The sequence below is a fragment of the Oryzias latipes genome, chromosome 20, assembly GCF_053564925.1.
Source record: "Oryzias latipes strain Hd-rR chromosome 20, Olatipes_Hd-rR_3.1".
Lineage (NCBI taxonomy): Eukaryota > Metazoa > Chordata > Actinopteri > Beloniformes > Adrianichthyidae > Oryzias > Oryzias latipes.
The window spans coordinates 16,541,138-16,564,026 of NC_136256.1; the positions used below are offsets into that span (position 1 = coordinate 16,541,138).

The following is a 22,889-nucleotide window of genomic DNA, read 5'->3' on the forward strand; positions in this document are numbered from 1 at the left end:
ATCGTTGCAGCACCAGATCAAGGAATGCATGGGTGACATCATTTCCTGGAAACGGAGAAGCTGATCGGGGCGTAGGGGTTCGCAGGCTCAGGATGCGATGCATAGATAAAAACAAAGCAGTATTAGTCTTGACAAGAATATATAAATAACCCAGAAACTGATCAGTTTCAAAAATGATTGAGATAAATTAAATAACAGTGCTTTTAAAAAGAAACAACAAATCTGAGAAAGTGAAATTTAGTAGATAGTAAAGGTAAAGACCCATTGTGGATTTATCGCACCCTAGAAACCCCCATAATCACAAATTCCAACAGTGAAATGATAGTGAAATATATAACCTGCACGAAATCTTAACACCAATTTTTTATATACTCCAATGATGAGAAAAGTAACCTTTGACAGTTTCAGAGGGACGCACCTTCAGGAGACCATCGAGGAGCAGGTGATGGGAAGAGTAGCCAAGGAGATTTGTAGATGAGGAAGGTCAACATCCCACGTAGCAAAGGATTACAGCTCGGCTGGATTTGATGCTTTGATTTGATATTAGTGATTCTCAAATTTTTAATTAGCCAATGGCGTCTGGATACTGCAAAAGAGAACTTGAGAGCCATGAGGGATCATAGGTTTTGATAGTATTTTTTGCTAGACTGAACCTTAAGCATTTAGAGGCGGAATATAACAAGCCTCTAAATGGGGATGCATCTAGCAGAGTGTCATCTGCTTAAACAAGGCAGATGGAAGACTGACTTGTGGACACAAGATTTAACTCTTGAACTAAGCTTGAGAGCGCAAGTGATATATTTCCTACGGTCAGGGTAGAAGTTGCTCAAGGTGTTATTTAAACATTAACCAAGTCAACCGATGACAATACTATCATTCAATATTGAATCAGCTTTAATATAATCTCCAAGGATGAAATAACCGGACAACCCTTAAAAACCAACAGAGCTGTAGATTCCGGCGGCCGGACAAACACAAACCACTCTTCTTAAATCCTTTTCCCTCAAACCAGAAGGCGCAGACTCAGGAGAACAAGTGGAGGGAGCCTGAAGACACAACAGGTATCACAAAACCACTTCAGGCATAGAGAGGGAAAGATCAAACGCAAAACACGAAAATCCAGAACAGGAACACGTGGCCCAGGATCGAACTACCCAGAACAAGAACACAAGATGAACGGATGACCATAGGACCAAAGCTACAGCAAACGTCAGGTGGCCCAATCATTGACGAATCATATCCAACCAAAATTCGAAGAAACGACATGCTGCACAAAAGCTAGAGATGACATAATGGGGAGAGACAAGCATCAATGAACCACCCAAATCTATAGAAGAAAAATAAATCCGGACGGGTGGAGGACCATACATTATAGATAACGTGGAAACCCAATTTTGAAAATAAAGTTTTTTCACAGAGATTCAAAAGACCAGGGATACAGAGTAAAGTTGGCCACCAAGAAATAATCAATAACATGCAAAATGAAGGGCACCCATCGCCTACAAATATCCAGTACAGGGCGAAAAGTCGATTTTATGAGGACTGCCACGACAACGGAAAGGTAAACCGACAAACACCTCGAGCGCCAACTGAAGGCCAAGAGACGCCACTGAGAGGCATAGAGGCAGAACAGTGAGACCATCAGTGACAGTCATCCTCAGCCTTATATCGCGTTCGGAGGAAATTCGTGGAGACAGCATGGGGAGCTGAAGAAAATATATACCAATCCTGAAGGCGCATGGGGAACCAGGCCACTGATGCCCAGAAGATTAACTGCGAGGCGCTAGCAGGTCCAGATCAAGTCACATCAACCCGAACACTTCCTAGGGGCCACCCTTAGTGGCAGCTTGAAAACGATGCCCCGGAAGAATCCATCACATAGCCCCCACAAACCTCCAACCAAACTAGAGAGAGAATAACAAATTAACTGTCCAGCCGAGAAAACGAGGCCGCGACGAGACTGACACACTCACTAATGCGGCCGACGCAAGTCCCTGAAGCCAGGGCATGACCCACTGGGGTACACAGAGCGGGGAAAAACAGGTGGAGCAGAACGTGCGGGGGCAATGAATGAGGATCGCAGAGTGAATAAAATGAGCCATAGACGCTGCATAAGAGAGACCAATCATAAGGGAAAATGTCCATAGAGCAGAGACGGGTCCAAGAGACACTGATTCACATTCCAACTAACCAGCAGCTACAACAACGAAGAAAACAAACAGAAGAACCGCCATAATAATAAAGCCAGCATCAAATTAAAGACAATCAAGATTTACACACAGCTCCCAAAGAACAAAACAGCAATAGAAAACAAATGCTAAAAGCCGCGATAAATTCAGCCAGCATGAGAAACCTGTCCAAACGAGGCCTGCCAGCCTTCAAAACCACAGAAAGGACCCCACAACCCCTGAAAAAAATAAATAAAATAAAACAACCGGACGACGCAGAACTACGCAGCAGAAAAAGAATCAGAAGTGCATCATGAAGGACCCGGAAAAAAAAACTACAATTCCCAGGGTCCTTAGGGGCGTGACGTCACCGAAGTAAACAGGAAGTGAGACGCAGCCATAGAAAACTACACGGGAAAAGTACCGCGTGACGCTCACCGTGGATAATTGGGGTGACCACGGCAGACGAGAAGACCCGACTACTCCTGATCGGGGGGCACGGACATCCCGAACATTGCGGAAAGCACACCCCCTGCAGATGCACGCGACCGCGGCGAAACGAACGCGCTGTGCGCCGGCAGCCGCCCGCGGATCGTCAGCCGCCCGCGGATCGGAGGAGAAATTAAGGAGAGCAGACGCGGCGAAACCAAAACCCCACATCAGAAAGATGGGGATCATCCTTCCCAAGGACGGGGGAACACGGCAAGACGCCGAAAGAGAAGGAGACCCGCGGGCTCGGAGACCGGCGAAGAATGAGCGCTGAAGGTAAGAAAGAATGAACAACTGCGCACCTGGCTTAAATAGGACGCTGAGCAGGTGAGTTAATTAACTGAACCGCCCTAGGGTATTTACCTGAAAAAACACTGCAGCGAGTATCTGACCGAAATACGATAAATCGTCATGACACACAGTCATAAAACCTGGAGTAATTCATAAGATGAATGATCCAGCTTCTGTCCAGTCAGTGTTGATCAGAAATATCATTTCCATTTTTTTTAATACAGAAAATGATAAAAGGTGATCTTAATTAATAAAACATGAGTGTAATAACCTTAAAACCAATCTCACGAAAACACAAACCAAACAATTTTTAACACTTTTGACGGTATTTTTATGTTCTAATAAGGGTACCAAAAAAATAATTTCTGACTTCCTTTGACATATTTCTGAATTCTGAAATGGTCTGAGAAATCATAGATCTTCATAAATTCTTTCTTTCTTTTATTAATGCAAAAAAGAAACTTTAAAGGCAGAATTCCACTTTTCCGTCTCATGAATAATAATAAAAAAAAAACTCTAAATGCTGTCCATAAGGTTAATATTGAGTAAAGAATCTCAGTTCCGTGATGTTTGGGGTCTTTACATAAACAAAAGAAACTACACTTATCACAAATGTGATATTATCTTAAAGGTTGATATAGAGACTGAAGTATGAAAATGTTACACAATGAAAACACACAAATGTGAAACATTTGAGCTGATCTTTAGCCCAAACCTTCTAAAAACAGAGAACATTTTCTTTTTCCTGATGAAATCCTCTCACTCTTCTAGTGTAAAGTGTTTCCAGGCCGACTGAATTTCTAATGGATCACAGCATTTGATTGTGTCAAAAATATAATTATGTGATTTCCATGATCCAAATTTTGACCAAAATCCTTTGTGCTTCCATTAATTCAATGCTTTGAGGCAGGGCCTGTTCTGCTTTCATTAGAGCTCAAACTTGAGCAATATTAGAGATGTTTTTTCAAAACTATATTTAGTTGGGCAGAGTAAACCTCTTTAGAAAAATGTATGCTGTTCCAATCAGTTCAGTTTGATTTCCTATTTGTTAAATTATGGCTCTACTGTCTATAAATCTATGGTGAACCCTAATGCAAGCGTAGTTCAATTCCAGTTCAAAGGCCACATGCTGCCCTAGAAACATCTAAATATTACACCTTAAAGCAAAAATGATTTCATTTTTTATTACTGTAAAGTAAGATCTCTGACTTATTTGATTTGTATAATTTTTATACAAAAAGTCAAACATGAAATTGTTAATCCATTTTTTTACCTTCCTGCATTCAAGAATCAGTGGAAAAAAAATATTTTCTTCAATCACTTTAGGTCTTAAAGCTAAATAAGTTCAGTTTTGAGAGTGTTAACATTTTAAACGTTTAAAAGTGAAGAAGGCTATATATCTTGGTCTTTTTGTGCAGAAAAGTCCATGTGTCCACGTGTAACAAAACCTAAAACACAATGTGGTTATTTAGTAGACACAGAGGCACCGGGCTAGATCAGAAGACCTCTGGTTCGACTCTAGGAGTGGAAAAAGAGACTGAAACTGAAATGCATTTGATGGTACCATATATTTGGAAAACAAAGAAAAGAAACAAATACATTCTCACATACAATTATTTTAGGCCTTAAAGCTGAATAAGTTCAGTTTTTAGAGTGTTAACATTTTAAACTTTTAAAAGTGAAGAAGGCTCTATATCTTGGTATTTTTGTGCAGAAAAGTCCCAGTCGTGTGCTGTCCCACTGTCTTCCACAGGGCAGTGTGTGTTGGCTCACACCTTAACCTGTGCATAAATAGTATCCACCTCCCCCCCGTTGATCTGTGCCGAGCTAGTTGACGCCTTCTTGGTGAATTTTATTTCTCCGTAATGGATGTTTTCTTCTGTTGTTGATTCTGGTTCAGTGCTGAGACTTTCAATTGTTCGAGCCTGAAAACACAAAAATCTTTTTTAAACAAAAATTTTCTTTAGGATCACTTCAACAGTGAAGCTATTGACATCACCCTTGGCAACGCATATCCCAGCGACCTCTTCCAATGAAAGGTCTACGTATAACACGCATTTCAGGCTACCGCATTCGTAACTCACGCGGTCACTTGTAGATACGAATATTTAAAGATAACTTTTGGGCTCTGCGTACAAATTGGTGTACGAGCATCAAAAGTTATACTAGGACTACGGTCACACTGCAGGCTTAATGCTCAATTCAGATTTTTTGAAAAAATTCAATTTTTTTGCAAGGCCGTTCACATTTCCAATTAAATGCGAACTTTTGTGATCTCCTGGGTGAATGTGAAATGAGCCAGAAGTGACCCGCATGCGCAAAAGAGTACTCTACGTTGAACGACGTCACTCGTTGTTTGCGGAAGTAGCTAATGTTAACAATGGATGTCAACAACAGTGTTGTCAACAGCGGAGCTCTTTTCGCAGTATTAATTTCATTTTTACAAAGGAGCCAGCACAATTACAATCTTCTCATTTTAAGAAGGCATTGGAGCCGGGATCGTCTGTACCCACTGTTGTGGAATGGGGATGTGAATGTGCTGGGGCCGCGCGCACGTGTGTGTGTAAGAGAGAGTAGAGAGCGCGTGCAGCGCAGGAGGGAGTGAGAGTGGCAGCAGAAGTGTGTTGGGAGCGCGCATTCATGTTGTGTGTTACGGAGGAAGGAGAACTGTCATGGTGCCTCTGGCAGCTCCCCTCCCCCTCCGCTCTGCTCTGTTCCTGACTCGACCCAGCTGTGGCAATTCAACTCATTAACCTCCTGCCATGCTTAAGGAGATCCAGTTCCAGTATTCATCGCCAGTTCGTTGTCCCTGATGGTGCTTAGCCTGTTCACTAAGTTATGCTTAGACCATGTATCTTTGCTCTCGCTTAACTTCGTTTTATGCCTCGTTCTCAGGACATTATTACCACGAGTGGTCACCTGAGTCTCCAGACTTCCTGAACAGAAGCTCCTTCCGGATTCATCCTTTCACGCCACGAGCCACTCAGCCACTGCTGAACCTCCAGTCTCGCCATGAGCCATTATCCAGCCTCCCGCTTTGCCACAACTCCAGGCCTCGCCGGATAAAAACAAACTTTATTACTCACCTCATAACTCACCTGTGTTTTCCTTCCGGGTTCCAGCGTCTGGGTCTGTCTCGCCTAACAAGTCATGACAAGAACGATAATAAAAGAAGGCTTTCCCCAGAATAACTGCTATTGCTTTATTAACCCGCTCTGGAGAATCAGAGGGTCCGAATGGGGAAGAACCCCGAAGGGAGGAAGGTCTCCCCCGCGCTTCTGACCACGGTTGGAAAGGAAAAAAAGTAATTACAGGAAAAGTTAGACACCACGCTCGGCCATTTCGCTGGAAAAATTTTCAAAAACCGCCCGGTTGCAACAAGAGCCCTTGAGTTTGGTCTGAAAGGAGCTGTCACCCGAAATATTAATCAAATCGGTGACCTCGCTTACCTTCCACTGACTGGTCTCAGCAGCATCGTACGCCATGGTTGATGTTTATGTTCTAGTTCCCGCCTACTTTAACACAGAATTATGACATTTGTAGGATATCAATGACGTACAGGTCAGATACATGTGGCCTGGTCGTCCATACGGAGGTCGCATTTCAAAAGATCAGATGGGTATCGGATTTAGGACCACATACCCAAGAGGCCTGGGTCGCATTTGAAAAGATTGGATGTGTGGCGTTCAGACTGTCATGAAAAGATCAGATACAGGTCACATAGGGGCAAAAAAATCGGAATTGGGTCGTTTCAGCCTGCAGTGTGAACGTAGCCTAGGTTGAACTTTGACCAATTAGGGACTAATATTTAATGATGACATATGGATGGAATATTGTTTAATTCCTGGAAGTCCTAACTGTTTGAAAATTGATCATGGAGAGAAAATTAATAATTGCAGCATGTAGAATTCTATGACACAAAGTCTTTCATATATCAGAATAGAGCTGTGAAAGAAAAAGCCTGCAGCATGTTTTGTGAGATTTGCACCACTTTGACATTTTGCACCAAGCTTCTCCCTACTGTAGGTAGTGGACATACGCTAGTAAACCGTAGCAGAAGAAGAAGTCCCTCCCTGCTTGTCCAGAGTAAACGTAATGGGCTAAAGGTGCGTTCAAGAACCCTTGTTTAGCGTGTTCTTGAACACATGTCACATGCTCGGAGTGTCCATAGCTTGACAGAAATTAAAACAGGATTTTTAAAGGTTCTGTAGATTAATTGCTTGTGGTCTGACAGACATTTTCCAAGTATTTGGTATTACTGTATTAAAATCTGCACAGTTTGGCGTTCCACTCACCTGGTTTTGTTGTGCAGTTGAGTTTGTAGACTTTTTCCGTCTCCAGCACAACAGAGCTCTGTGGGGATGTGTTATCATATGAGCCAGAATTTGCATTTGTGCCAGAGAAGTTTATGCAAAAATACCCTTGTAATCAATGTTTAAGTGGCATAAACAACACAGAGGCAAAATTCATTTTATACTTACAAAGAGCATATAATCAGACAGATGAGAACAAATCCTCCTCCAAGAATTGCCAAATAGGGTAAAGACCCATCAAACGGACCTTAGTGACACAAACATCGTGTAGAACAGAGCTAAAATAGCAAGTGCTATGGCTTGGTGTTTCTGTATTATTAAGGATTTACCTTTTATATGAAGAACTATAACTTCTGATGTCTGATTTCCCATACGATTTGTTGCAGTGCAGCGATACTCTGCATTTTCTGTCACATTAAAGCTGTAAAAGTCTCCATCAGCTACTTTGATGTCTCCATCTTTGCTGATCCTGAACCAGCTGAAGCTGCTGACAGGAGGTTTGGCTCTGCTGGAGCAGGTCAGGTTCACCCAGCTACCTACTGACACCAAACCTGACGGACTGATGGACACTGAGGTGTTCTTAGGAGAATCTGAGGAATGGAAACTCTGATTATTTGATTGATCAGAAAAGCTGAACCGTGATGAAGATGATCACTTACATGAAACACTCAGAGTTTGTTGTGTCTCTGCTGTCTTCACATTTTCTCCTTTGTTCACAGGATATCTGACGGAGCAGTTGATGGTGAATCCATCATCAGAGTCTGACAGAGTGATGTTCTTCTGGATTTTAGTTATAAAGCTTCCATCTGTTTTTTCCTTTATGTGTCTTTGAGAGTCTGTTTGGAGATTCCAGGTGAGTTCAGGAGGATATTGAGGGCAGGGAGTGAGAGCTGAGCAGGTGACAGTGACAGACTCCTCCTCCTTCAGATCAGCTGGAATTTCAACGGTGGGACTCCAAGCAGAATCTGTGGTTTCACATTAGACATATTATTACAAACAAAAAGTAGCTAATAATGAAAGTGATACTGTTATTTTCCATTGTGGTTAAGGGGGTTTCCTGTGTGTGTTTATCAATGGTCCTGATTTGAAAAGCGCCTCTATTTTCTGAAGAGGCTCAGGCACTCCGGGATGGGGAACTCAACCCTGACCTTCTTCTGTGTATGGAGAGTGTCCTGTCCTCCTGCATCACTGTGTTTTGTGGCAGCTGCTCTGCGGCAGAGAGGAAAGCTCTGCAGAGGGTAGTTAGAGCTGCACTGAGGACTGTGGTTTCACCCTGCAGACCAACACTGAGATCTACGAAGCCAGATGCAGGAAACGAGCCCCCTGCATCCTGAAATACCCCACTCATTCCTCACACTCTGTTCTCTCTGCTCCCCTCAGGCAGGAACCTACAGAGCATTAAGAGCAGGACCATGAAACCGAGGAAGAGCTTCTTCCCAGAATCAGTAGTGGAACTTTCCGTGCTAAATTTGTGCAAGAGTCATAAGAACAGTGCTATGCTTAATTTTTTATTTCTGGGACCAGAGTCACAAATTTATTTTTATCCCTGTGGGGAAATGACAATAAAGATATCCTTGAGTCACAAAAAAAGTGACTGTCACCCGTATACAGATATAAGTAAAACAGAAATGTAATATAATGTCAAGTCTGCACTTCTTTCACATTTATTTATTATTTGATTTCGTCATTGTATTGATTTAATATCAAATATGTTTGACTGAGACAAGATTATCAACTGGTTGACTAAAAAATCAGTGAGGTGGTTGGAGGAAAATACTGCCTCTCGAAGAAATCTTAATTTTTTACTTCTTGTTGTTCCTTACTTAACCTTTAATAGTGTGTTTGAGTATCTTTTACTACTTAAATATCTGCTCTAATTATTTACCTTTGAAACAGTTTTTTGTTTAAATCATTTAATAACCATCCACTCCAGCTTCTTTTTTATTTAAACAAAACCTTTCTGTATGCTACACAATAGTTCCAGAATTAACCTGAAACCGTCCCAAAAATGTTTTATTGGACACATCACAAAAATTAAGACCAAACCGTTTTTTGCTTTATAAAAAATATGAAACATGTAGAGAAAAAAATAGAAATATATAATATACATATATACATACCCAAAAGACAAGGTCAAAATTATTTTAAAAATGTCTAAACTTACAGGCAAAACTCTACTAAATACAACAAAAATACTAAATACCATACTGACTACTAAATAAAAAAATAATAAAAAATACTACAATGTTGGATTTATTCTTATATTATATTTTGTGTCATACCTCTTGTTTTGTTGTTTTAAACCAACAAATTTAAATTTATGATCTTCTTGGTTAAATTCTCTTATGTCATCGTCATCAGCTGATTTTTAAACTGACAGTTGATTTTAAAACTCTTGAGGGTTTAAATGGTTTACAGAGGAGCATCTGTCATGTTGAATATCAAATTCAGTTTTAAAGATCTTCCTTTTCTCAATTTTCTGTTGTAATTTAAGCAGTTTTTCTTCAGGTACTTTCTGACATAATCTTGTCTTTGAGAGAAGATACATTTTATATGATGTAGACAAACAGTAAACTATCAGAAGTTGATTTAAGAACAGCCTTTCTTTATTTTTTTGAATGCATATTTGACTCAAACAAGGGACAAAGTCTTAGTCACTTTGAATGACGGCTCTCTGCGGGTAAAAAAATGGGCAAATCTTTACGGGTACTTAGGTGGCCCGCCCAAAATTTTAGGATAGAACACGCGGTGAGCCGTAGAGTGAAAATGTTCATGCACATTTTGTAGTGTTTACAGGTCGTAGTAAACACTTATGCAAGATGCGAGGGTAAGTAAGGGTGAAGTAGGTGAGACGCAGGCACGTCGTACGCATTTTTCCTTTTGTCGACCCCCTCAAACTCTGCGCAGTGCACCTGGGGTGTGTTTTTGCTGTTCACGTCATAAGTTTGTGCTCCTTGCGTGCAGCCTGACTGTTAGAAATAAGGAAATTAGACAATCAGTGTAGTTTGTGTGAGCGCCATACGGGTACTTATGCTCACACCCAGTCCGTGCAGCATATGTCATAAGGAGCCAGTACACGCACTTAACTAATGGCTAATCAATGGATACTACATATCGGTTACACAGGACTCATAATAATAGTTACCCAAATTATGTAAGAATGAATTAGAATGAAAATATATATATATGAAAATGAATTCTACAACAGGGGATTTAATACGTTTGTTTCTTCTCCCCTTCAAGCAACGAATCAGACTTCACTTGATTTAATTCGATAATCCTTTTACACATTTTATGTAACATGTGGGTGTACTGTACTCATTACAGCAAAAATATCCATTTATGATAATACATTTTAGTAAATTTTTCTTTACTGTTTAATCAATGTATTTGTTAATTTCTGAAATGAGTTTGATATATACCTGTGCTTTGACATTTGTTTTTGTATTTTTCCATAATCAGTGCTTGAAATAAACCAATAAATCAAATAAATTAAGTCAGAGTGTGGTGTAAGGGCGCCCCATGACAGCCTCTCCTGTACGTCATTAGTGCGTGTGGCTTACATTAACCTTACAAAGAATTCATGACACATTTACCACATGAACCGCGACGGTCCGTGCCATTTTCATGACGTTCCTTAAGGTGGTCTAGGAGGCTCAAAGGAACTGCAAGAAACACCTGCGTTTCCCTTAAACCTGCTCATGCCTGTGACCTTCTACAGGCCTGGACAACCCAAAAACCCACAGCACCTGTACAGGTCAACCCCCCATGAGGCTTAAGCAACAAGTGTCTGTTCTTTCAGTGAAAATTTCCCTTTTTTTAAGTGCCCAAGTAAAATCTTTCTTTTCAACCCAGAACATTTACTTGCCTTTGGATTGATGAAACATTTTAAGCGTATTTTTAACTTTCAAAAAAATAAGCCTTCTTACCTTTAACTTTTATATCAAGAGGATCACAAACAGCAGTCGCCTTGTAATTCGGAGAATCAATCCTGAAGTAGTATTTATCCGTGTAGTTCGTCAGAAGATTCAAAAACAAAGTGGTGCAGTCTTTCTCCTTTAAGGCTCCAGTGATGTTGATTGGGTGGATGTGGTGTTCATGTCTGCTGTCAAAAACCACGTTTTTTAATTCTGGTGTGGTTTTCAACCACAGTCCAGCTATAGGTTGTGAGGCATCAAAGCCTCTTCCATCCACAATTGAATAGTTACATGGGATCTGCAAACAAGATCCACTCAGCGCCTCCATCGTCTTTGGTGCAGAGATGAAAAGGTGTGCTGTTACATCGCAACCAGCCACAACATCTGTGATGACAAACATGTTATGGATAAAATTGAGTGTGGAGAAAAATTCCTATTAAACAAACTGCAGTTCGGTTTTTAAAAAACAAATATTTCAAGTGAATTAAGCAAAGGGTCTAAAAAAAAGGAACAAAGAGCTCACCAGGATCAATGAGGGTGGTCAGTAACATGTTGACCATCACCACATTCACAAACGCAGCTGTCATCAAACTCCTGCACCCATCCCTCATCTTTGAGGACTGAAATATACTGGGAAAAAAAAAATTAAAGTAATCAAATCACAAATCATAACAAGTCAAAAAAACAGTTGAAAAAGAACTGCTTCAAATGTGCAAAGTTGCTTAAATCCAGGAACGACTTTGTAACTTGGAAATAAGACACAAAATAGCCAGTGTCTGCAGTGTTTGGGTTATTTGAAACAGAATTCTGTAATGTAGACCACAAACATACATATGCTTTATTGCAGAAATGTATGTATATATGAAAAGGGACAGAGATTTGGTGAGAAACGTTTCTTTTCCCACTGAACGAACCTCATAAACACATATGGCCTGTCATCTACAGATGTCTTTGCTGCTCACAACTCAGAAAAAGAGGGAGGTGTCCTTTTTTTGAGCGTCCTGAGCTCATCAAGGTGTGAAAAGTTGCCTTATTTTAACTACACCCATCAGTGTTGTTCTGAACAGACAGCAAATTTCCCAGTGTCAAATCTCCGTAGTCAAACTAATCTGACTCTTCCAAAATTACAACAGCAAGTGTAAATCCCCACCGCCATTTTCCAAGTGCTGGTGTTAATACTCTGAGTTAAAATGCACAAAGTAAAACTGACTCTTATTCAACACTTTTTAGTGTTAAAGTTGAACAGATAGTGTCAATTATTAACACCAAAAAGAGTTATGTTAACCCTGAAAATTCAACACAAGGTTCAGTGCTTCCATATTAACCTGTGTAAATAAGGATCGTATGTTATTTGGCTCACAGTTAAAATTAACTCCTTAAGTGTTGCATTAACACTTCTATTTCTATTGCTAGCCTATATTTAGCTAAATTTATTGGATGAGATCCTTTCTTTTTTTTTCCGATGTATAACTTATTTCTGGTTAAAAGGGAAATGTAGTCTATCATTTCCAGGCAATGAAATCATGTCATTGTTAAAAAACACCAAGAAACATCTTTGACTCTTTAGGGTCGTTAAACCGAACAGCTCCTCTCACCCATTTACTGTAAAGTCCTTACATCTCACAAGTAGGGCTGCTCTGTGGGGTAGTGGTTAGCACTCTCACCTCACGGGAGGCCCTGGTTCAAATCCCAGCTGGGACCTTCCTCTGTTGGAGTTTACATGATCTCCTTGTGGATACTTGGAGATCACTTAATTCTAGATTAGTTCTGGATTCTTCCCACAGTCCAAAGACTTGCCTCATGGGTTGATTTGAGTTTCTAAAATGTCCCTCTGTGTTTGTGTGGGATCTGTCTAAAACAGGAGTCACCAACCTTTTTGAAACTGGGAGCTACTTCATGGACACTGAGTCATATGAAGGGCTACCAGGTTAAATGACAAATTTGCTCAGTTTGCCTTTAGTTATATATTAATAAATATTAATGATACTCATATATGTGAATAGATTCATCACTTTAATGAGTTCTCACAATAATCATCAACAATGGCAACAAGGCGGGAAAGCTTTCTGAAACATTTCTGATGCTTTGTAAAACATTCATTAAAATTGATTTAAAATGTAAAAAACATTGTATTGCTCAACATAAAGAGTTTCATTTATCTATTCATTCAGAGCAATGGACTGAACTATAGTAGGAGTGTCTGTCTGTCACTCTGTTCCTTAAAACCAGGAGCCCGTGTTCACTCTTTTATCATTTGAGTAAGAAAGATCCTGAAATGCGATGTAAGCGTCGGGCACAGTGCGTCACTCCAGCAGCAGCGTGTTTTGAGTGTCACTTCTTTCAGAAAAGGCCAGTTTCGTTCATCATTCGTTCATCCGGATGATAATTATTCTCTGCAATTATCTTTTTCAGCGTATCAGGATATTTTCTAGCTGCTTCTGAGTCAGCTGATGCCATTTCTCCATGCAGGGACACAAAACTTCGGTTATAGCGATTCAGGCACCGCTGGAACCAGCTGTTGGTACCCCGAGAGTTGGTAATCTGAGGAACCCCGCTTCTTCAGAAATTCGCGCAGCGCCTCAATCAGTGCATGTGAAACCAGAAATATTAAAATGCAAATAAACTGGCGAACTCTGTTTAGTGAACATATTTTCAAGATACTGTCATATTTAAATCTATATAAATGCTAGTGTGATTTAAAAAGAATAGCAACATAATAAAAATTTAGACGCAACTCACTGGTGAGTTGTGCTATTTTTTAGAACAGGACTGCGGGCGACTTATGTGGCCATTGGGGGCAATCTGGTGCCCACAGGCACCGTGTTGGTGAGCACTGGTCAAAGGTGTATACCCCGCCCTTGCCCAATAGCAACTGGGATAGGCTCCAACGGCCTTGGGACCTCAACATTCAGCAGGTTCAGATGATGGAAATCACACAAGCATAAAATATAACCACTGTTTTTATGAGGAGAGAAATGCAACATCAGAAAAAGAAGTCAGTAAATTAGTGCACACCAATTTCTACTTTTCTCTAATTTAATCACCAGACCCCATTGCCTGATGAGCAAAAGAATGGCTGAGTCAAACTGCTTTGGCAATACCAAATACAAATTTGACTATACGAGTTCATGCTGCAACCACTTCACAGTAAACAGCCTGTCAAGATGAGTTTGGACTTCTTCCTTTTTTTTTAAGGCTCCAAGTTGCAAATTTTTTTAGTCTGGGCTAAAAATTGTTTAAAAAAAGATTGAAAAAATGTCTACATTTCAAAATAAATAAAATACATAACCATGTGAATTCATGTTTACTGAGTGGTTTCTTTGGAGCTTCTTAAAATAAATGCAGACGAACTTCCTCTGATCTTTGTGGCTGGAGTCAAGCCTGTGGTAGGCTGTCTATTGCATGTGAAATTAAATGTAAGGGAATTGTATCAGACAGTTTAACCACGGTCAAAATATGACAATAAGCACAATAGCCCAAAAAACTTCAACAAAGTATTTAAAAAAAAGTTTTTAATTAATCCTGGACCTGATCTGTTACGGTCAGGTAGAGGAGAAAACCCAGACGCAGGCAGGAACAACTCAAACCAGATGGAATTCCAAAAGAAGGGCTTTAATGCCAGAGGGAACACAAGCTTGAAGGCCCAAGAACAGAATACGCTCCGACACTGAGCACAGAAACAAACACACCTTAAATAGGCAGACAGAAAATCAACAGAGATGCAGGACAGCTGAGCAGGAGTCAGGCCTACACATAACATAACCCCCCCCGCTAAGACCGGCTACCAGACGGACGAGGGCGAGGCTGATCAGGGTAGTCACGATGGAAGCGAGAGATGAGGGACGGATCAACGATGTAACGGCCAGGGATCCACTGACGATCCGCCGGTCCATACCCCTCCCAATCGACCAAGTACTGCAGGCCCCGACCCACCCGTCTGGAAGCGAGGAGGGACTTGACCGTATAAACTGGATCACCATCCACGATACGAGGGCCAGGAGGAGAAGCTGGAGCAGGCTGTAGGGGAGAGTCCCTGGCAGGCTTAATCTTGCTAACGTGGAACACCGGGTGGATCCTCAGGGAGCGAGGCAGTTCCAGCTCCACAGCCACAGGATTGATGACCTTGGAGATGGTGTAGGGACCGATGTAGCGGGGTTGCAGCTTTCTGGACCCTCCCTTCAAAGGAACATTGGCTGAGGAGAGCCATACTCTGTCCCCCACCTTGTACTCCGGGGCTGCGGACCTCCGACGATTGGCTACAGCCGTGAACCGCTCCTGGTTCTGCAGCAGCTTCAGCCTGTACCTGCTCCAGGTGCGACGACAGCGTCTCAAAAAGGCAGCGGGACCAGAAGAGGCAGCCAATTGTTCCTGGTGGGGAAACAAAGGAGGTTGATAACCATAGGCAGCTTGGAATGGGGAGTATCCGGAAGTGTTGATTAGGAAGTTGTGGGAATACTCAGCCCATGGGAGCTGAGACGACCAGGTTCTGGGGTTTTTGCTGCACAAGGCTCGAAGTGTTGTCTCCAAATCCTGGTTGTACCGCTCTACCTGGCCGTTAGTCTGAGGATGGAAACCAGAACTCAGACTGACCTTGATCCCGAGGAGGCAGCAAAACTCCCTCCAGAAGGCAGCAACGAATTGAGGCCCACGATCTGAGGTGATGTTCTGAGGAAGACCGTGCAGGCGGAACAAATGCTGGGAAACTAGTACCGCTAGTTCCTTTGCTGATGGGAGTTTCCTCAGAGGTATGGCATGCACTAGTTTGGAGAAACGGTCAATGAGGGTGAGTATGACTGTTTTACCTCTGGAGTTGGGTAGACCGGTGACAAAGTCCATGGCTACGTGGGACCAAGGTCTAGACGGCACAGGTAGAGGGTGGAGTAAACCAGCAGGCGGGGTCCTTGGGATCTTGACACTGGCACAAACAGGACAAGCCGCCACAAAAGCCCTAATGTCGGAGGACATAGAGGGCCACCAAAAACGTTGGGCCACAAGAAAGCCGGTCCTGGTCACTCCGGGATGACAAGCCAGTCTGGAGGAGTGCCCCCACTTTAGGACCAAGGTGCGCAGAGAAGGAGGAACAAACAGGCATCCGTCTGGACAGCCAGCTGGTACAGTGGCGGGGTCAGAAACAGCCGCCTTAACCCTCCGCTCCAGAGACCAGCGTGTGGTTCCCAACACCAGGTGGGAAGGGATGATGGTGGTGGGAACAGCAGGAGACCCAGACTCCTCCTCCTGCTGGAACTGGCGTGAGAGAGCGTCCGGCTTGAGGTTCCTGCTGCCAGGACGGTAGGACAGACAGAAATTGAACCTGTCAAAGAAGAGGGCCCACCTCGCTTGGCGAGGGTTAAGACGCTTGGCCGTCCTGATATACTCCAAGTTCTTATGATCAGTCCAGACCAAGAACGGCTGCGCAGCCCCCTCCAACCAATGACGCCACTCCTCCAAAGCCAGTTTTACTGCCAGGAGTTCTCTGTTCCCTATGTCGTAGTTTCTCTCCGCAGGAGTGAGCTTGCGGGAGAAATACGCGCAGGGATGAACCTTATTATCGGACGCTCTCTGCGATAACACAGCCCCCACCCCAGACTCAGATGCATCCACCTCTACGATGAATTGCTTAGAGGGATCAGGCTGAGTCAGAATAGGGGCTGTAGAGAAACGTCGCTTCAGCTCGGTGAACGTCTTGTCGGCCCCCTCATCCCAGACAAAACGTACCTTAGCCGATGTGAGCTTATGGAGGGGTGCAGCAACGCCACTGAAGCCTCGGATGAAGCGTCTATAAAAGTTGGCGAACCCGAGAAAGCGCTGGAGCTGTTTCCGTCCAGAAGGAACAGGCCACTCCAGAACGGCTTTGACCTTGGCGCTGTCCATCTGGACGCCTCCGGGAGAAACCACATGACCAAGGAAGCGAGTCTGCTTGGTGTGGAACTCGCACTTCTCTGCTTTACAGTAAAGCTGGTTCTCTAGTAGGCGCTGGAGGACGGTTCTGACGTGCTGCACATGGGTATCGAGATCTGGAGAGAAGATCAGGATGTCATCAAGATAAACAAAGACAAACTTGTTTATCATGTCTTTCAGGACATCATTAATCAAACACTGGAAGACCGCTGGAGCATTAGTGAGGCCGAAGGGCATAACCAGGTACTCAAAATGTCCGCTCGGAGTGTTGAAGGCAGTCTTCCACTCATCCCCCTCTCGTATGCGAACCAGATGATATGCACTCCTGAGATCCAATCTAGAAAAAACTGAAGCCCCGCTCAAAAGGTCAAACGCTGTCTGTAACAGAGGAAGGGGATAAGTATTGCGCACCGTAATATTGTTCAAACCCCTGTAATCGATGCAGGGTCGCAGTCCTCCATCACGCTTTCCCACAAAGAAGAACCCAGCCCCGGCGGGAGAGGAGGAAGGTCGAATGATCCCGGCCTGTAGACTCTCCTGCAGGTAATTGTCCATAGCCTCCCGCTCAGGTGGAGACAGGGGGTCAATATGGCCGTTAGGCGGTTGGGTTCCGGGCAAAAGGTCAATGGCATAATCATAAGTGCGGTGGGGGGGAAGGGATTTAGCTCTAAACTTACAGAAAACAGTGCATAAATCATGGTAAACAGGGGGAACATTGTTGAGATCCGGCGGGTCAGGAGACCGCTGTGCTGTAACAGGACTACGAAATGCAGCAGAAGAAAGACAGTTGAGTAAACAAAAGGGACTCCATGACAAAACCCGTCCGGTAGACCAGTCAATATGAGGGGTATGTCTGCATAACCACGGAAAACCCAAAATCACTTGTGGCTTCAGAGACTCCACAACATAGAAACTCATCCGTTCAGTGTGGTTTCCGGACACAGACACAGAAATGTTAACAGTACGACATGACACCTTATGGATAACAGACCCATTTATGGCATGAATGACTAACACAGGTGATAAAGGCTCAACAGGGATTTTAAGTTTGTTCACCACCTCCTGAGAGATTAAGTCACCATCGGAGCCAGAGTCAATTAGAGTCTCAAACTCCTCCTGAGCTCCTGCATGGGTCACCAAGACCTTGGTAGAGGGCCGTGAGGGAGAAGAAAAAGAAGAATTGCGGCTCACCAGTTCCCTCACTGCTGATGAACCCTGGAGTTTACCGGGCAGTCGCGCACAGAGTGTCCAGACTGTCCACAGTATAAGCAAAGACCTCCTCTCAAGCGGCGCCTTCGTTCTGCAGGAGTGAGACGGCCGGCTCCCAGCTGCATGGGCTCCGCAGGAGGAAGAAAACCCCGTCGTGGAGTGTCGGACTGGAGTGGTGGATCCTCCTCATGCAGCGGTGGGCGAAAACCTGTGTTGCCGTGACGCTCACGGCCCCGCTCCCGCATCCGGCGGTCAATACGCACTGAGAGGTCGATCAGTTCCTCCAGATCCTCTGGAATCTCCCTAGCCGCTAGCTCGTCCTTGAGTCCGTCGGAGAGACCCCGGAGAAAAACGTCCACCAATGCTTCATCCGGCCAGCGAGTGCTGGCAGCCAGGGTCCGGAACTCCACTGCATAGTCCGAGACGCTGCGAGCCCCTTGCTGGAGGCGGAGGAGTTCTGAGGCCGCAGCTCGATGAGGAGTAGAGGGATCGAAGACGGTGAGGAGTTGAGTGGAAAAAACACGGAAAGAGCGGCACATCTCAGCTCCGCGCTCCCACTCCGCTAACCCCCACCGTTTGGCCCGGCCCGTCAGGTAACTTAGAGCAAAAGCCACCTTGCTCTGTTCAGACGGGAACTCGCTCGGGTTGAAATCGAAATGAAGGCGACAGGAGGTGATGAACGCCCGGCAGTCCTCAGGCGTGCCATCAAACGGCTCCGGATGACCCAGTCGGGTTTGGCGAGGTGGAGACGAGGGGACATGCTCCAGCTTGGAGAGACGCTCATGGAGCTGTTGCATGCCGGACATGTAACCACGCATCTCACGAGCCAGGACAGATAGCTCATCGCCGGTAGCAGAACTCCCCTCGGAGGAAGAACCTGGTAAGTCCCTTAAGTCAGACCTTCCTGCTGGGTTGGACATGGTCGGAGCGTAATGTTACGGTCAGGTAGAGGAGAAAACCCAGACGCAGGCAGGAACAACTCAAACCAGATGGAATTCCAAAAGAAGGGCTTTAATGCCAGAGGGAAACACAAGCTTGAAGGCCCAAGAACAGAATACGCTCCGACACTGAGCACAGAAACAAACACACCTTAAATAGGCAGACAGAAAATCAACAGAGATGCAGGACAGCTGAGCAGGAGTCAGGCCTACACATAACATGATCCCCACTGAAATGTCATGGGACAGACGTCTGGTGGTGTTCCAGCACTTGATTTAATAACTGCCCAATCAATTTAACTTTTTCAAATTTTTAAGTTTACGCTTTATTTTTAGAAATCTCAAAATATAATGAGAATCTACAAGCCGCTGAAGTAGAATCCAATGTTGCTGGTTTTGAATGAACTTCTGTCCTTAGAGACATAAACTACAAAGCACCAATGATGATCCAAATGAGTAATGCTAGTTCATTCTGAACCAGGCACATAAAAGCTGAGTGTAAAATAAATAAATACATAAATACACCATGAGAAGGCATAGAATGGTGCATGTGAGTACCAGGAGAAAGCCCTACTGTTATACTGCCTTCACTTATCTCTGATCCTTTGTCCTTTGTGCTTTCTTTAAAGACTGCTACATCGAAGAATTGACACGAAATTCAAATTTGGGGGAATTTCGATGTTTATCAAGCCCTTTGACGAAATCCACAAAAACATTTGCAATGCCATTTTTGAATTAGTATCACATATGATACAAATTGTTATATCGGGTTAACATTATTTTTAGCACAGAGTCAGCGCAGTAGACACGCACAATTTTGTCTAAACTAAGCAGGCTTGGTTAGTGTGGGAACTATATAAGTAGGGGTCACACATCAGCTGACAGGTGCGTTCCACCTGCAGAGTAAACAGTCTCTGCTCAAAGTTGTTGATGTGAAAGTGACGTCTGTCAACAAGGAAAATACCTTTTTTAGAGATGAAGATATAAATAATTGAACATTTAAGAACAGTCAACTGTCCGTTCAAACGGTAGGATAAGCGAATACATGTAGTTTGCTGAAAGAAGATACAACTGATTACAAATTTGAAACAATAACACAAGAGAATTGTACCTGTATGCTCAGCTGTTAGGACAAAAGGGAGTAAAAAAAACAACAAAGACACATCGAGCCTGACCTTGGTTCAGAATGTTGATGCTTCCTCCGTCACTGGCTGCTTAATAATAATATAAGGTTTCCCAAAGGCTTTGCATCCAGTTAAAAAAGAGGAAGTCACGCTACAGAGAGAGTTTGAGCAAAGCTGAGGTTACCTTTTTTGTCTTTTCTTTTAATATGAAGACAGGAAGGATGTTGCAGTGACTTAGGCAGCAGCTTCCTTTCTATCATATGTACTAACATTACTGCTATTACAACACTGGAATTGTTAATTAAAATAACAGAGAATCAATTGAAATATGTACTTGAAAGAAATGACAGGTAAGTCCAGTATTTCTTTACATTCTAAATTAGTTATTATGTATGCATATTTGTCCATATTCTGATGAAAAAATACTGCTTTGTATTCCATTAATATTTGTTCTTCTTTTACTCAGTTTACCAATGAGTGGCAAAAACTGCAAACAGATATTCACTGTTTTAGGATGTAAAACATTATACCCTGTAAAGATGTTGTTCCAAGTTACCAGCTGCAAATTTTATTCAAAGCATGGAATGATTAAAAAAACATAAAAACAAACAAAAAAGGCTTTCATCAGGAAACTATTATGATTAACTATGATTAACTAGTTTGTGGGTTTAAAATAAAATCTAATTTAAAAAAAACACGAAAAATGCAACCAAACTTGGTGGGATGCCTTAGTACTGACAGTTGCACAGAATTGTGTCCTTATAACAAAAATTTGTTTCATCCTCTAAAATAAAATTCTTAATGTTGATGGGTGCTGAAGAGTTTAAAAAAGGGCAAGCTGGACTTTTACTGAAAGAGTTCTACTTAAACCAGCAAAACTTACTGTCTGCAAAAGAAATAAATCAAAGAATAAACAGATACTAACCTTAAATGCAACAAACGGATTGCTTTAGTTGCCAAAATACTGCATTGTATTCATCTGACTCATTCTTTAGTAAGCGTAGATATTAAGTATAAAATAACCCAATTCAATTCTGTGCAAACAAAAATGTTTGTATAATTTTACAAGAAGTCTGTCTTACCCAACCAGCCTCAAGGAAACCTTCACACAGCCATCAAAGAGACAGGAATTCAAATAGTCTGCTTTAAAATTTCAAATGCAGCAAGACAAAACTTCCCTCTTTACTGCAGTGACCTAAAGTCATTGAACTTCCTGTAATTCATCACTAGAATAATCTGCAAACATAAAAGGCAATAAATGCAAACTTCAATGCAAAACAAAATGTGAAAGTTGGAGGAAACATCTAAATGAATGGAAAAATTTTGTGTCAATTGCAGTTCCAATCAAAAAATAAAAAAATAAAAATGAAACATTACATGTTATCCTGTTTGCTTCTACACAAACACACACCAACTTATTCGCTGTGTGAAAGTAGGCGGTGACATCCATGAAGATAAACTGAAATCCAGTCTTTATGGCACAGAAAAAAACAGGAAGAGCATACAACACCAGCATTATGAAATAATAAAAAAAGAAAAATAATTGACCACTCTTTGTGGTGATCATTTTTCAGGGCGGGTTAAATTTCAAACCATGGAAATTAGTTGAGTTAAGCATTACCAAAAAGTTTATTTTACACAGGCAAGCAGTGTTTCCCAGCCCCACTCAAGTGCATCAAGTTCCTACTCTGCAGAGACAATGAAAGCAGAAAAAATAATAAATAAAACCCAGATTGAGAAAAAAAACTCAAAAAAATTATGCATATTTAAAAACGTAAATTTTGACAGACCACAAATCGTTTTGAGCTTGTAACCTGTCGTGCAAGAAACAAGGCTGTTTTTTCCTTGCTAATTTTAATTAGATGCTTAGAACAAACTGGTTTCAACAATCAAAATAAAAGGTTTAGACTTCAGATCACCGTGAGAAAATTGCATTGTATAAAGACATCAAGGAGCTCATGGCATCATTTAAAAAAACAAAACTATTCAATTCTTCTGTTAGTTATATTTCCTCATCTGCAAGACTTATTTTTGATTGCCACAGATTGAATCTGCTAAAGAACTATAGAAACTTTATTCTTTCTCTGTTCTTCATTTAGAAGAAGCGTCTCACCTTTTTCCCTCCTGCGGCTGTAAATAAAGTTTGATTTGAAGTCCACTTTAAGGGGTATACCTCTAATGATATGTTGCCAAGACAACTAGATTATGCGTTCATTCTTTTTTTCCTGGCTATTCTGGTCACTTTAATATTTGCCACAGAGCGAAGGTAAAAAGCCAATATTAAATAGAGAAAATGAAAGCTAAATTCTTTGTTCATTGTAATTAGTTTGAAAGGAACCCATCTATGCTCCCCGAAGGAGCTGTGGACAACCGTCCTTGGCTCTACCAAAACAAGCCGCTTCTACAGAGTGGACTACAGCAGCTGTTCACAGGGCTGATAACTGCAACTCACCCCCTGCTTGACCTCGGCTTCCCTACTACCCACCTCCCTCCTCTGTGTGCTGTCTGGAGGATGTGCCTGGCTCGCGGAACTGCACCTGAA

At 42.4% G+C, this 22,889-nt stretch overlaps 1 protein-coding gene across 1 annotated transcript; it reads right to left on the reverse strand.

Annotated features, from left to right (window-relative positions):
* Positions 1 to 4,497: 4,497 nt before the first annotated feature.
* LOC101158895 (B-cell receptor CD22) lies at positions 4,498 to 21,540 on the reverse strand. The gene is made up of 8 exons (XM_078938335.1): positions 21,430 to 21,540; positions 11,702 to 11,808; positions 11,191 to 11,562; positions 7,921 to 8,226; positions 7,591 to 7,851; positions 7,430 to 7,508; positions 7,244 to 7,301; positions 4,498 to 4,873 (listed from the first exon to the last, which is right to left on the reverse strand). Exons 2-8 carry the CDS (start codon positions 11,787 to 11,789, stop codon positions 4,718 to 4,720), a joined length of 1,320 nt encoding a protein of 439 aa, XP_078794461.1. The 5' UTR covers positions 11,790 to 11,808; positions 21,430 to 21,540; the 3' UTR covers positions 4,498 to 4,717.
* Between the last annotated feature and the right edge of the window lie 1,349 nt (positions 21,541 to 22,889).

Coding starts and splice junctions, on each gene's coding strand:
- LOC101158895 (XM_078938335.1), bottom strand. CDS start 11,789: ATGAGGGATGGGTGCAGGAGTTTGATGACAGCTGCGTTTGTGAATGTG. Junction 7,509..7,590: donor TATAGTTCTTCATATAAAAG/GTAAATCCTTAA, acceptor TGTGTCACTAAG/GTCCGTTTGATGGGTCTTTA. Junction 4,874..7,243: donor CAACTGCACAACAAAACCAG/GTGAGTGGAACG, acceptor TTGTGTTTTCAG/GCTCGAACAATTGAAAGTCT.